The sequence below is a fragment of the Papio anubis genome, chromosome 7 (assembly GCF_008728515.1).
Source record: "Papio anubis isolate 15944 chromosome 7, Panubis1.0, whole genome shotgun sequence".
Classification (NCBI taxonomy): domain Eukaryota; kingdom Metazoa; phylum Chordata; class Mammalia; order Primates; family Cercopithecidae; genus Papio; species Papio anubis.
This window is the reverse complement of record NC_044982.1, coordinates 143,434,824-143,450,383: the sequence shown is the minus strand read 5'-3', so window position 1 is coordinate 143,450,383 and position 15,560 is coordinate 143,434,824. Positions and strand designations below refer to the sequence as shown.

The following is a 15,560-nucleotide window of genomic DNA, read 5'->3' as shown; positions in this document are numbered from 1 at the left end:
CCAGCCTGGGTGACAGAGTGAGACGCTATCTCAAAAAAAAGAACAACAAAAAAAAAACTATGTTGTTTCACCCACAAAAATTAAAAATAAAAATGGAGGCCAGGCGTGGTAGCTCACACCTGTAATCCCAGAACTTTGGAAGGCCGAGGCAGGTGGATCACCTGAGGTCAGGAGTTTGAGACCAGCCTGGCCAACATGGTGAAACCTCGTCGCTATTAAAAATACAAAAATTACTTGGGCATGGTGGCACGCACCTGTAGTCCCAGCTACTCGGGAGGTTGAGGTGGGAGAATCACTTAAATGCAGGAGGTTGCAGTGAGCCGAGATCATGCCATTGCACTCCAGCCTGGACGACAGAGTGAGAATCTGTCTCAAAAAAATAAAAAGGAAAAAGAATATGTTGTTTAATTTCTATATTTGTGAATTTTCCAGTTTTCTGTTATTAATTCTAGCATCACTCCATTGTGGTTGGAGAAGATCTTTTGTATGATTTCAACTTTTTAAAATTTATGGAGACTTGTTTTGTGGCCTAACATATGGTCTATCCTGGAGGATATTTCATGTACCTGTGAGAAGCATCTGCATTCTGCAGTTGTTGGATGGAATGGTCTATATATGTCTGTTAGGTCTAGTTGTTTTGTAGTGTTCTAGTTCCTTACTAATTTTCTTCTTCTTTTTTTTTTTTAATAGAGACGGGATGTCACTCTGTCACCCAGGCTGGAGTACAGTGGCACAATCACAGCACACTACAACAGCCTTGACTTCCTGGGCTCAAGGAATCCTCTCACCCTAGCTCCATGGGTAGCTGGGACTACAGGCATGTGCCACCATGCCCAATTAATTTTTTAATTTTTTGTAGAAACAGGGTCTCACTATGTTACCCAGGCTGGTCTCAGATTCCTAGACTTAAGCGATATGCCTATTTGTCCTGTCTTGTCCTCCCAAAGTGCTGGGATTTCCTTACTAATTTCCTCTTTTTTTTTTTCTTTTGAGATGGAGTCTCACTCTGTCGCCCAGGCTGGAGTGCAGTGGCACGATCTCGGCTCACTGTAAGCTCCACCTCCCAGGTTCACGCTATTCTCCTGCCTCAGCCTCCTGAGTAGCTGGGACTACAGGAGCCTGCCACCACGTCTGGCTAATTTTTTTGTATTTTTAGTAGAGATAGGGTTTTACCATGTTAGCCAGGGTGGTCTCGATCTCCTGACCTTGTGATCCACCTGCCTCTGCCTTCCAAAGTGCTGGGATTACAGGTGTGAGCCACCACACCCGGCCATTTTCTTACTAATTTTCTGATGAGTTGTTCTGTCCATTGTTAAAAGTGAGTATTGGCTGGGCACAGTGGCTCATGCCTGTAATAATAGCATTTTGGCTGAGGCAGGAGGATCACTTAAACCCAGGAGGTCAAGGCTGCAGTGAACTGTGATCACACCACTCCAGCCTGAGTAACAGAGTAAGACTCTGTCTCTAAAAATAAAATAAATAAAAGTAGGTATTGAAGTCTCCAACTACTATTGCAGAATTCTTCCTTCAATTCTGTCAGTGTTCGCATCATGTATTTTGGGGCTCCGTTATTTGGTATGTACGTGTTTATAATTGTTTTATCTTCCAACAAATTGACCTCATTATCAATATATGACTTTCTCTTACCTGTAACAACTCTTTTTTAAAGAGACAGGGTCTTGCTATGTTCCCCAGTTGGAGTACTCCTGGGCTCAAGCAATCCTCCCACTTCAGCCTCCCAAGTAACTAAGACTGCAGGTATGCACCTGTGCACCCAGCTTCCCTTGTAACAATTTTTTACTTAAAGACTATTTTGTCTAATATTGGTATAGCTACTTCAGCTCTCTTTTGGTTACTATTTGCATAAAATAGCTTTTTCTATCCTTTTACTTTCAACCTATTTGTGTCTTTGGACCTAATGTGAGACTCTTGTCAAATATAAGACACCTGGTATACACACACACGCGCAAGCAAAGGTGGAAATCTGTTATAAAACAAAACAACATGAGAGAATATTACTAAAATTAGTTAAAGGTATAAGTTGGAAGTCTGTCTTATTAGACTTTTGTTTATAATTATAATTGATATTATAATTATAATTAAATATTGACATTGTTAGAGTAAATAATATATATATTTTTTTGAGACAGAGTTTCGCTCTTGTCACCTAGGCTGGACTGCAGTAGCACGATCTCAGCTCACTGCATCCTCCGCCTCCCAAGTTCAAGGGATTCTACTGCCTCAGCCTCCCGAGTAGCTGGGATTACAGGTGCCTGCCACCATGCCTGGCTAATTTTTGTATTTTTTAGTAGAGACAAGGTTTCACCATGTTGGCCAGGCTGGTCTTGAACTCCTGATCCACCCTCCTCGGCCTCCCAAAGTACTGGGATTATAGGCGTGAGCCACCATGCCCAGGCGTTAAGAGTATAAACTATAAATTAATAAATTAAAAACATAAAACACTACTATATTTTCCTAAATGTTGATTGCTTTTCTTCTGCTCACCTTATTACAATAGTCTTGCAATGAGAAAACTGTTGGAGTTTTCTATTTTTATTTATTTATTTTTAAGACAAGGTCTCAGTCTGTCACCCAGGCTGGAGTGCAGTGGCACAGTCTCGGTTCACTGCAACCTCCACCTCCCAGGCTCAGGTGATCCTCCCACTGCAGCCTTCCAAATAGCTGGGACCCCAGGTGCATGCCACCATACCTGGCTAATTTTTTTTTTTTTGGTAGAGATGGGGTTCTGCCATGTTGCCCAGACTGATCTTGAACTCTTGAACTCAAGTGATCTGCCAGCCTCAGCCTCCCAACGTGCTGGGATTACAGGTGTGAGCCACCAAGACTGGCTGAATTTTTGTTTGTTTAATTTTTATTTTTTTAGAGATAGAGTCTCACTGTGTCACCCAGGCTGGAGTGTAGTGGCACGATCTTGGCTCACTGCAACTTCCACCTCCCCAGTTCTTTTTTTTTTTTTTTTTTTTTTTTTTTTTGAGACGTGAGTCTTGCCTCGCAGTCCGGCTGGAGGCAGTGGCCGGATCTCAGCTCACTGCAAGCTCCCACCCGGCTTCACGCCCATTCTTCTGCCTCAGCTCTCCCCCGGTAGCTGGGACTACAGGCGCCCGCCACCGGGCCTCGCTAGTTTTTGTATTTTAGTAGAGACGGGTTTCAATGGCAGCGCATTGTGATGGTCTCGATCTCCTGACCTCAAGTGGATCCCCGCCTCGGCCTCCCAAAGTGCTGGGATTACAGGCTTGAGCCACCGCGCCCGGCCTCACCTCCCCAGTTCTAGCAATTCTCCTGCCTCAGCCTCCTGAGTAGCTGGGATTACAGATGTGCACCACCACACCCAGCTAACTTTTTTCTATTTTTAGTAGAGATGGATTTCACCACATTGGCCAGGCTGGTCTCGAACTCCTGAGCTCGGGCAATCCACCCGCCTTGGCTTCTCAAAGTGCTAGGATTGCAGGCGTTAGCCACCGCGCCTGGCCTTAAAATTTTGACTGTAAGTAATATTGCATTTTCTATAAAAACATTTAAGAATTGCAAATTAGAAAATAAACCAATTCAACTTTAAATAAATAAATAGAGTCTCTTGTAGACACTTTAAAAAGTGCATTGTGGGCCGGGCGTGGTGGCTCATGCCTGTAATCCCAGCACTTTGGGAGGCCGAGGCAGGCAGATCACAAGGTCAAGAGATTAAGACCATCCTGGCCAACATGGTGAAACCCCGTCTCTACTAAAAAATACAAAAATTGACTGGGTATGGTGGCACGCACCTGTAGTCCCAGCTATTCGGGAGGCTGAGGCAGGAGAACTGCCTGAAGCTGGGAAGTGGAGGTTGCAGTAAGCCAAGATTGTGCCATTGCACTCCAGCCTGGCAACAGAGCGAAACTCCATCTCAAAAAAAAGAAAAAAAGAAAAAAAAAAGTGCATTCTGGCCGGGTGTGGTGGCCCACACCTGTAACCCTAGCACCTCTGGGAGGCCGAGGTGGGTGGATCGCCTGAGGTCAGGAGTTCGAGACCAGCCTGGCCAACATGGCGAAATCCCATCTCTACTAAAAATACAAAACTTAGCTGGACATGGTGGCACTCCAGCCTGGGTGACAGAGTGAAACTCCATCTCAAAAAAAAAAAAAAAAAAAAAAAGTGCATTCTGAGACCAGGCACAGGTTGTTCATTTGCCTTACAATGTTTTTAAGGAATGCTCTCTGCACAGCCACTTTTCTGCCCTCAGTTAGAGTTAGACAAAACAAAGGTAGGCACTTTGTGTCAATCCTTCAAGTAGCCCACCAACAAATTAGAACAGACAAAATTCTTTGAGAATAAGGTCTTCTCTGCTCCCTCTGGAACCAGGAACCAGGGTCCTACATTGAGAACATGGGCTGCCATCTTCAAGAGTACAACCAAGCCAGGGAGGCGGGGTGGGGCAAGAGTGAGTAAAAATGCTGCAAAGCTTTTCTGCCATTTTTAGGTTGCCTCTTCCTGGATTCAGCATTCTCCTGGTTACTGCAAATCTTTTACTATTCTCCAGAGTTCTCAAAATGTTGGTTCTGACAATTTCTTCTTACTTTTTGGTGTTTCTGTGGATGAACAAGCCCTTAGAGTTACCTACCACATGATTTAATTTTTACATTTAGATTTCTGATCCATATGGAGTTTATCCTAGTATACAGTGTGGGTTCAATTTTAATTGTTGTCAAATGGCTATTCAATTACCCCCAGTCTATTTACTAAAAAGTCTTTCTGGATGGGTGTGGTGGCTCACACCAGTAATCCCAGCACTTTGGGAGGCTGAGGCGGGTGGATCACCTGAGGTCAGGAGTTCAAGACCAGCCTGGGCAACATGGCAAAACCCCATCTTTACTAAAAATACAAAAATTAGCCAGGCATGGTGGCTGGTGCCTGTAATCCCAGCTACTCAGGAGGCTGAGGCAGGGAGAACTGCTTGAACCCGAGAGACGGAGGTTGCAGTGAACTGAGATCCTGCCACTGCACTCCAGCTTGGGTGAGAGAGTGAGACTCTGTCTCAAAAAAAGTCTTTCTGTCACACTTGTAACGCCAGTGCTTTGAGAAGCCAAGGCAAGAGGATGGTTTGAGCCCAGGAGTTCCCGACTGCAGTGAACTATGATCACAAAAATCAAAACTAAAATGACGTTTTATAGAATGATTTAAAATGTGGTAGGGCTAGTATTTGCTTGTATTTGCTTGCTCTTCTTTTCAGGGTTTTCTTCACTTCTCTCTCTCTCTCTTTTTTCTGTGGTAGAATCTTACTCTGTCCACCCAGGATGGAGCACAGTGGTGTGATCATAGCTCACCGCAGCCTTGAACTCCTGGGTTCAAGTGATCCTCCCGCTTCAACATCCCAAGTAGATGAGACTACAGGCACACACCACCATGCATAGCTTTTTTTTTTTCCCGGAGAGATGGGGATCTCACTATGTTGCAGAGGCTAGTCCTTTTTTTTTTTGAGATGGAGTCTCGCTCTGTCACCCAGGCTGAAGTGCAGTGGCGCGATCTTGGCTCACTGCAAGCTCCACCTCCCAGGTTCATGCCATTCTCCTGCCTCAGCCTCCCAAGTAGCTGGGACTACAGGCACCCACCACCACGCCCGGCTAATTTTTTGTATTTTTAGTAGAGACGGGGTTTCAGCATGTTAGCCAGGATGGTCTCGATCTCCTGACCTTCTGATCTGCCCATCTCGGCCTCCCAAAGTTCTGGGATTACAGGTGTGAGCCACTGCACCTGGCCTGCACAGGCTAGTCTTGAACTCCTGGCCTCAGCAATCCTCCTGCCTCAGCCTCAAGAGTTGCTGGGATTACAAACGTGAGCCACTGCACCCAACTCACTCTTCACTGTTCTTGCTTATTTTTCAATGAAAACTTCAGAAGTGATTTGATTTTAGAAAAACCATATTTTTATTGGGATTATGTTGAATTAATTATCTTAGGAAGGAGTGATATTTCTATGATGTTTAGTTGGCCTACGCAATTATCCTTTTTTTTTTTTCTTTTTTTTTTTGAGATGGAGTCTCGCTCTGTCACCCAGGCTGGAGTGCAGTGGCATGATCTTGGCTCACAGCAACCTCCGCCTCCCGGGCTCAAGTAATTCTCCTGCCTTAGACTCCCAAGTAGCTGGGACTACAGGCACATACCACCATGCTCGGCTAATGTTTGTTTTTTTTGTTTTTTTTTTGTTTTTTTTTTGTTTTTTGTTTTTTGAGATGGAGTCTCACTCTGTTGCCAGGCCGGAGTGTAGTGGCATGATCTTGGCTCACTGCAACGTCTGCCTCCCAGGTTCAAGCGATTCTCCTGCCTCAGCCTCCTAAGTAGCTGGGACTACAGGTGCACATCACCATGCCCATCTAATTTTGGTATTTTTAGTACAGACAGGGTTTCACCATGTTGGCCAGGATGGTCTCTATCTCTTGACCTTGTGATCCGCCTACCTAGCCCTGCCAAAGTGCTGGGATAACAGGCGTGAGCCACTGCACCCGGCCGTATTTTTTTTTTTTCAGTAGTGACAGGGTTTCGCCATGTTGGCCAGGCTTGTCTCAAACTCCTAACCTCAGGTGATCCACCTGCCACGGCCTCCCAAAGTGCTGGAATAACAGACACGACCCACCACGCCCAGCCACTAATTATACATTTTTAAGGGTACTTCTGTGTCATTGTAGATTGCCTAACTAGCTTTTTAATTTACTACTTTCTTATATTCTAGGAAGCATGGGCATGGGGGCAGATAGAAGGGTAAAAAATAAGAGTATCCATACCTGCAGATGCCTGTGCCTGGGCATCAGTGTGGCGCTGGCAGACTCTACTCAAGAATTCACTCACTTGACGTAGGGAAAGGGCATTATGCAGTGTTTCCAGAGGGTAGATGGTAGGCACCATGGAACACCCTTCAAATCCTGTTTGAAAAGAGATGGGCAAAGTCAATGTTATTCCTGCCAGATATACCCCAACTGGCCAAGGAAGCATGGAGAGTCCCTGAGAACCATCAGGAGAGTCCGTGGCTTTTGGAGTGTGGGGTATCCAAGACTCTTAGGAGAGGGAACTCTTTAGAGCCCCTAGGGGAGTCTCTTTTTCTCACTTTCAGATTTCCTAAAACATCTACCTGCTAAGGCCTCCAGGTAAATCAAATCACCTCTCATGCTACCTATGGAGAGCTTGCAATGTCCCATGGAAAAATAAACAGAATCCCAGCAGGGTAAGCACCAACATTGTCCTCACACTTTCTGGGGGAATAAAACAAGGATCCAGAGGTAAGGGGTGAAACTGCAGATCTAACATGAGATAGGGAGGTCAGGGAACTGGGAAGAAACAGCAGATTTCGGGTATCATGAATAAGAGGACCAGATTAAGGAGAAGGACATGGAATCTGAGAAGGGGTTCATGCAAATTTAGGATGTCGGTAGAAAGGCTAGAATACTTGGATGCAAACTGGAGGGCATGCAATACACATGAAGCTCAGCCCAGGAAAACCACATGCATGAACAGGATGGGGATGGAAGTTCTTTCTTGATAGTTTCCATCACATCAAAGCTTCACCCTTCTGATCTACTGGAAAACCCCAGACTTGCTAGGATCTTTGTACTTCATCAGAAAAATGAGGCAAATGCCCTAGAAAAAAGAAAAAGCACTGATTTTCTGCTCGAAACTCAAGAATTCCAATGTAAGTCTATCAGTATGGGTAGGGCCAAGGGTAAACATAAACATGTAACCCTAATACTAGGCACTGGTAATGGAAAAAATGTCCCCAATGGAGGATCAAGAAAAACACTTTCTCAGTCCCCAATCTTTCCTATGCCTCCTCAACATCTCCTTAAAGGGACTAAGGATATGCGGGACAACAATGTCTATGCAAGACAGCTTCCCATTCACCAGTGACTAAAGCCCATAACTCAAAAGGGTTATAACCTGACCATCTTCTAAGCTCTGTCCTTTGTTTGCCCCAAGGATACAATTGAGGCTTCTGTGCCTCAATTTCCCCCATGATCTTGTGGCAGGAGGGCAGGAAAGTTACTGCCTCTAGCTCCTCAGAGTGGCTAGAAAAACATTTGGATTTGAAGATAGTGGCAGTAGAGGGTTAGAGTGATAACAACAGATTCCAAGGGAAGAGATTACTCCTGTATTGAACAGAACTGGGGGATGAGTAACATTAGGAGGTGGTGAGAAAGGAGAACAGGAAGGGATGAGCAGCCAATGCTACAGCTACCAGGCAGTCCGGCCCCAATCCCATCCAAGCCACTAAATGCAAGTTACATAACCTCAGGGCAAACAGGAGAAAGAAACAGGTGGGCTCTCCTGCCAGAAGTGCAATAAGCAAAGCAGTCAGTCCCAGCCAGGGTAGTGGCAGCAGCCAGCTTGGTGGCAGGGGGTACCGTAGAGGCACTCGGGATCATCCTGGCCTGAGCGCAGCCAGTTCCGGAAGAGGCGCAGGTGGTAGGAGCACTGGTGCAGGTGATGCGCCAGCGTGGCATCCAAGGAGACTGGCCGGCCCCCTGTACAGTCAGAGGAAAAACTGCGCAGCAACCGGACCACAGGGTGCTGGTCATCCAGCAGCTCTGGAGGGGGTGAGGGGACCACGGCAGGAAGCACAAAGATAAAGAGAAGAGGGAGAGACAATGAGGGGGGCACTGACTAGCACAAGCATTACTGGGAGGTGGGGACACTCAGATCCAAGGTGAGCTAAGAGAGAAGCAGAGATGGTCAGAGCCACTGGGCATCTCTTGCAGGGAAGAAGAGTGGTGTCATCACACAACGAGTCTGAAAGAAGGGATAAGTGAGACCTCATCATACAGCAATGTCCTCCCCTTCCTCCTTGAGCATAATTGAGTCGGTGCTTGTAGACAGCAGTCACATCGTTGTGAACAGGGGTGAGCTGGCAGTTTTGTGGCTGGGAGTCTTGACTACAGCATCAAGATCCCTCATCATTGGATGAACCCTACTTAGGGCCTGCATTCTCAGGTGAATGGATTTATGAAGTAGGGATAAAAATGAAAAGTTCAAAGTCACTCAGAGTGTCAAGGATAGCATTGAGTATCAAGATAGTCAAGCTAAAAAGGCTGTTTTTTAGGGCAGGTCTTCTGGACCACACTCTAAGATAGCCAAAGACAGGGATGGTATTAGGCAGCTGGCACAGGAGACTGACAGGAAACCAGAATGTAGAACTCCTTTAAAATGATTTGTGTGGAAAATGGAATCAATATGTGAAAATACCAATATTGACTAACCATCCTTGACCTTACTGTTGTTTAAACAATCACTTAAAAAAAAAAAAAGTACACATAAAACTCAGGACTTAGAGATACTGTATCCATTACGAAGCTGAAAGTTAGATAAAATTTTACATTTTCTTCCCACTGCTGGTGAGTCTAACTGTACGTTTTTCAGCTGGTGAGTAGAAAAGCTTTGATTCTGAACCCCTCATTTTAGCTACTTGGCAAACTTTGTGGATGCATGTAATTGAGCTACAAAAGGTTGAAAGCAGTCAAAGGCATGTGGAGCCGGGTGTAAGAGGAACAACAGGGAAAGATCTTAGAGAAAAGGTATGGGATCTTAAGACATGATGTGAGGATGGACGAGAACTTGAGTACAGGATGTTGGTATAGAGAAGGTAGAATCAAGGCAGCTGAGGATGACTGCTCAAAACTCCCAGACCAGAACTGGCTCCACAAGGTGATCCCATGAGACTGTGGTCTTCAGAGACCTTAGCTGGGATGTCAGGACAGATTTCAGCTCTACCTAGGCTAGTCTTGTGAGCACTAACTGTATGTACCAACGGTCACATAGTTACATGGGTCCCTAGAAGATAATGGGCTTGACAAATCCAGTGGTCACACACTGACATTCGGGATGAGCATGAGCCACAGTCTTTCCCACTTTATTAATTTACTTTGGTGAGTTCAGTGTGCAGTTTAGTAACAGGCTATACTTGTGTGCTGGATATAGTTACAGGATATAACAGCAGCTTATCAGGGACAGAGGCAGGGATAGGCTGAGGGCTGCTCTCCCATCAAAGTGTGAAGACACACTGCCTTGCCTCTTTTCCAAAGCCAGGTCCAGTATGTCTAGCTGCTGTTTCAAAGCCAGATATCATGGCAAGGAGATGGTGATGACAGAGCTGCTGTGACTTATCTGCAACTACAGACAAAACATCCACTTTGTAATTGCTGGTCAGTCAAGCAAGATCTTGGCCATGGAGGAGAGCCTTCATATTTCTTGAGGGTCAAATTGAATCTACATAATCTTCCTCAGCAAGTGACATACAGTTCCAAATTTCTGCTGTTGTCAACAGGTAGAACCCAGATTCTGGCTTCTTAAGCATATTAGCCTCCAAGCTCCAGCACAAGAAAAACAAAGGAGGCCACAAGACCCCTGAGGAAGTGTGCAGGGTATTGGAGATCTTAAATTTGTTTTCCTGCACAATACCTGCATTATCCAGCTCTTTTCTCCTCACCTCCTTTTGGCAGAATTAAATCTTCTTCAATGGGTGAGGCTGCTAAACAGGGCCTCGGGGAGCTGGAGGTACAGAGGTCTGAGGGTCAGTTTTATGGACTTGGGTCTTTTCTTATGGCACCTAAGAACTAGGAGATATGTGATTTAGCTCTGATTTGAGTAGCCCACGTTCCTCGTACTATACTGTGGACCCTAAGTCCAAGTCCCAGGCTGTGCTATTGATGCATCAGGTTCTATTCTGGAGATGGCTGTGGCACATGAAGGACAGAAGAGCTTGAAGCTCAATGAGCGGGCACACCCATGAGGCTCTGAATGGGAACTCCTGCCACAGGCACAATTGGGAGCCTGGGGGCAGGGATAAACTGAGCCAGCATAGGCTAGTCAACCTAGGGAGAGATTTCAGCAGTGCCTTGTGAAGATGTACAACCTGACTGGGCTAAAATCTAGCAGCTGTCACTTGCTAGGCAATAGGAGATTAGCACATAGAGGTTTTCTAGTCTAATTTTACTTCCCTCAGAGAGTCTTAGCTCTTGAATAGAAGAAAACCATACCTAAAAAACTAGATTTACCTTGAAGACAAAATATAATACAGAGAGAAAAATAAGGATACCAAGGATAAAACTTTGAAAGAGAGTGAGCCTCGGTTCTCCTGCTATACCCTACAAAGACACCATACCCCTCAATTTATGGTTTACAGAGATCTCCAAGCCCTCCCACCGCAGTGTGGGCAGACCCGGTTCTTCAATGTTCTTAAAATATTATTCATTCCTAAGCTCCCCCAGAATCCCCAGCAGACATCTCAACTCTTCAAACTTCTCTGCGATAGCTTTACCATAGGTAGGCTGGTGCCACATGGAAACTACACTTAAAAACTCAAGGTACGGTCCTTTTTCTTTTACCTACTACCTCCTACTCCTTTCTTTTTATTTTTTATCCCAAAGCAACCTGGGCTCTTGTTTTCTAGGCCCAGGCACTAGGTTAGTAGTAACATAAAGCAAATGTCAGGAGCACAAGAGCCACACAAAATACACATAATGGCAGGAGAAAGAAATATGGAGATGGGAAACTATATACTCAAGACTAACATCCATATAAGTAGGCTTAGGAGCTGGGAACTGCAGTGTTGCTCCAAAAGAGGAACAAACTAGTCATCCACATCCACCCCAACAAAAGAGTTGGAGAAAAAACAGAAAGATCAAAGTTATATAAGCTGAGGAATTGGGGGTATTGGGGAAGAGAAGAAATGGAATCAATCTAGGAAACACTATTCCCATTCTAAGAAGGGGAACCATCATATCTGTACACAGCCTGGCAGTCATGTGATAGGAAAGGGAGAGGTTTAATCAGTGTTTTGGTGGTGATGCTGACAGAAGTGACATAATGGTGATGACGGTGATTATGGAAGTAAGACCCTGAGTTGCCACAGGGATGGGGCAGCCAGGCTGCAACCAAGACTAAGGCTGTCACAAGGAAACCATCCCAGGAGGGACACTTAGTGAGTAGCTCATTCAGAGACAGCAGGGTGTCAACACAGTGGAAGGAGAGGCAAAGTCAGTGTCAAAACTCAGAGTCAAGTGTCTAGAGGTGACATGGTGAGGAGGAATGACATTGAGTCAGAAGCAAACGTACCGTTAGTCGGATGCTTTGCAAACGACACAGAAAATCGTTTTACGGCCGGGACAAACAAGAGCTCTGGGGAGAAAAGACATCATGGGGATTATACCCACCCTTGTCCCCACCCTCTGTTCTGGAGTTTGCCCACAAGATAGTCTGTTCTTTAAAGTTAGTTATCTGTCCTGCTCCCCTCCCCTTCCCTGGGATTTCTAACTAACACATGTCAATCTCTTTTCCTTTGGTATATCTCTTAGGAATCTATGTGTCATCTCTACTACAATACACCCCTACAAACAACCCTAATTTTACCACTGTGTCCTCTTTCTGGTCATTTGGAAATAAAATCTTCACAGAAATTTTCATCCCTTCCCCCAGTCTCTTTCCATATTATCTTTTCTGCCTTAGCTGAGCAACATTCCCTTCCCTAAACCCAATTTGCTGGATTTTATTTGAGGTTTCACTACATTCTTCCCAACCATGCATCATCCTCCTTGGTCCTTACCCCTACAGGCCAGAATCCAGGAAAGAGTACAAACTGATGCAGCAGGACTGTTATGTGGGAGATTATGAAGGGATAAGCATAAATAAGTAGTATTTTTATGGCAAGAGGGAATGCAAATGGAGGGGTGGAAGGGGTCCTGGTGCCTTCTCCTATCTATTACTGATGAAGAAAACTTGTTATAAGGCCAGTGTCATCTTAAGCATGAATAGTTCTTGAGCTATGTCCTTGCTGAGAGACAAGTGAAAAAAGGAGTTATCCCCCAAAACCCACCCACATACCATCTCGGTGCTTCAGACTGGCAGGTGGTAGCTTTTTGCCATGGCTGCGGGCGTAGTCCTGAAGATTCGGGGCGCTGGAGGAGCCACCCAGCACTGTGGTGCTGAACAGCCCTGTGCACTGTGAGCCTGCAAGGCCGGGAGGGTGTTAGTAGCCACGTAAAGCCACAACTATCACACAGAACTATACACAGCTTCACATGATAACATCAAGACACACACAGCCATTCAGAGCCACCACCATGTGGCCGTTCCACATAACCACAAATGGCTTTACACTTCTGCATAGTCACAGTGGGCAAGCAAAAGGGGGATTCTTCTGAAGAGCTACATGGCAGAGACAAGAGGCCACTACAAATGCAGGGTTAGTCATATTAGGGGATTCAACACACTGAAAGGGATAGACTGTGCTCTCCAGGTGGCTCTCAGAAATGCTCAAATTATAGGTAGGTCCCTCTAGATTCCCCCTAGATTTCATTGGGCACCCCTTACCCTGGATATATAGCTTAAGAAACTCAGAAATCTAGTCCTTGTAGGTTTGAAAGGAAAAGCCTTTGACTGAAGCTAGAGACTGATTCTGAACACTCAGCTGGCACCCTTCCGATCCTTCCTAAGCTTTTCATCCAACATCCCCTCCCTTCAGGCCTTTTTACCTTTCCCAAGAATGAAAGTATGAGGCTCACAATTTTTTTTTTAAGACAGGATCTAATTCTGTTGCCCAGGCTGGAGTGCAGTGGCACAATCATAGCTCACTGCAGCCTTGGTCTCCCAGGCTCAAGTGATCCTCCCATCTCAGCTTCCCAAGTAGATGGGATTGCAAGCATACACCATCATGCCTGGACAATTTTTTTTGTTTTCAGTAGGAACGAGGTCTCACTATGTTGCCCAGTTGGTCTCCCGAGCTCAAGTGACCCTCCCACCTTGGCCTCCCATAATGCTGGGATTATAGGTGTGAGCCACAGCCCCCTGTCTCATTGAATGTTTTAAGCTAGAAGGGACTCAGAGATCATCCAGTTCAACTTTCATATTTTAGAGATGAGGAAACCGAGATCCAAAAGGGACCCCCTTTGCTCAAGGTCACATAGTTTTTTAGAAGTTAAGCTGGACTAGAATCCAGGTCTCCTGACTCTGAGGACCAACTGTATTGTTAGAAAATAAATAACTATTTTTCAGGAACCAGCACAGTTTCTGAAGTCAAGATGGACACAAATTGAAGGGCATGTGAAGAATCAATTGATTGTATATAAAGCATGCCTATTATGTGATGAGCACCCTACTAAGAAGGAATACAGGAAATAACAACAAAAAGATATGTTTTTTCTGCTCTCAAAAGTGTATTATCTCATAAGCCTATGCTCAAAGCCAGTTGCCCACACATATAAATTCAAAGAAAGCAAAGAGAACTCCATTGCCAATGAGAGGATTAAATAAAATTTGAATAATCTCTGAAGTATGGAATAAATCAGACCAGTCACTGTCCCCAACATTTGATCTAGAGGAGGGTTAGGACTCCACGGTCCCTTCTCCTACTACAGCCCATAAGGACAGAGTGGTCAAGAAGAAACAAGACTGACACCCAAGTTCTCAGGATTTGCCTCCCTATTTCCAAATCCATCTTAGCCAAGACCCTGGATTTGGCTTGTGACTTAACATTCATAGGGTTTCCCTATGGATGGAGTGGAAAGGAGTTCAATTCCCTTGAGGCCACCAAGAAGGGACCATGGTTTCAGGAGTCCCAGGATTTCGGGGTCATCAGAGCAATCAGGAAGTTCAGATGGCTGATGATTCCAACCCAGGAATTCAGGACCTCTCCTCTATACAGCAACTTCCTCCATCTTTCATGTTCAAACAGGCTCTGGAATGAGATTCCAGAGAGTAATAACAGTTGCTAAATATGACCGCTTTTCTTCAGCAAAGCTAAAACTAGCTGGCTGTATCCCAGACCACCCCAAGCTTTGTCCTACATACACTTCCTCCACTGAATACTTTTCTGGTGCAGTCATGCCAACTCTGTTCTGCCCAGTCCTCAGATCATCTCAGAGGGTGGTCTCTACCTTACCACCACCATCTGCCAACCAGGTCCATGTCCATACTTCTGCCTTGTTCTTTAAAGCATTCCCATGGCCCACTTAACTAGGCTAGACATACCTATCCTCTTTTATAGTCTGTCTGAAACCTATTCTTTACTGGGACTTCTGGGAAGAGAGGCCCATGTCATAGATCTACACTATTGTTGTTTCGGTTTTTGTTTTGTTTTGTTTTTCTTTTTCTTTTTGTATTTTTGAGATGGCGTATCACTCTGTCACCCAGGCTGGAGTATAGTGGGCACAATCACAGCTCACTGCAACCTCCATCTTCTGGATTCAAGCAATTCTTGTGTCTCAACCTCCCAGTAGCTGGGATTACAGGCATGCGTCACCATGCTCAGCTAATTTTTGTATTTTAAGTAGAGATGGGGTTTCACTATGTTGGCCAGGCTAGTCTCGGAACTCCTGACCTCAAGTGATCTGCTTTCCTTGGCCTCCCAAAGTGCTGGAATTATAGGCACGAGCCACTGCGCCTGGCCAGATCTACATACTTGTCATTTATTTCTCATGCCCCAAACCATCTTTCTCATTTCAGGAATCTAGAAGGCAACTTATTCTCATAAAATTAGCCTGGAAAGTTACCAAAACCTTTCTCCCTCTTGCTAGTCCAAAAGCTGACCAT

The 15,560-nt window shown here is 45.2% G+C and overlaps 1 protein-coding gene across 1 annotated transcript in view; it reads right to left on the bottom strand.

Moving 5' to 3' along the window:
* Positions 1–15,560, bottom strand: part of PPIP5K1 (diphosphoinositol pentakisphosphate kinase 1) — a 49,990-nt gene that overhangs the window by 22,484 nt on the left and 11,946 nt on the right. The window contains 4 exon segments of the mRNA XM_031668988.1: positions 6,773–6,910; positions 8,384–8,566; positions 12,090–12,152; positions 12,855–12,980. Of these exon segments, the coding sequence (XP_031524848.1) occupies positions 6,773–6,910; positions 8,384–8,566; positions 12,090–12,152; positions 12,855–12,980 (510 nt within the window).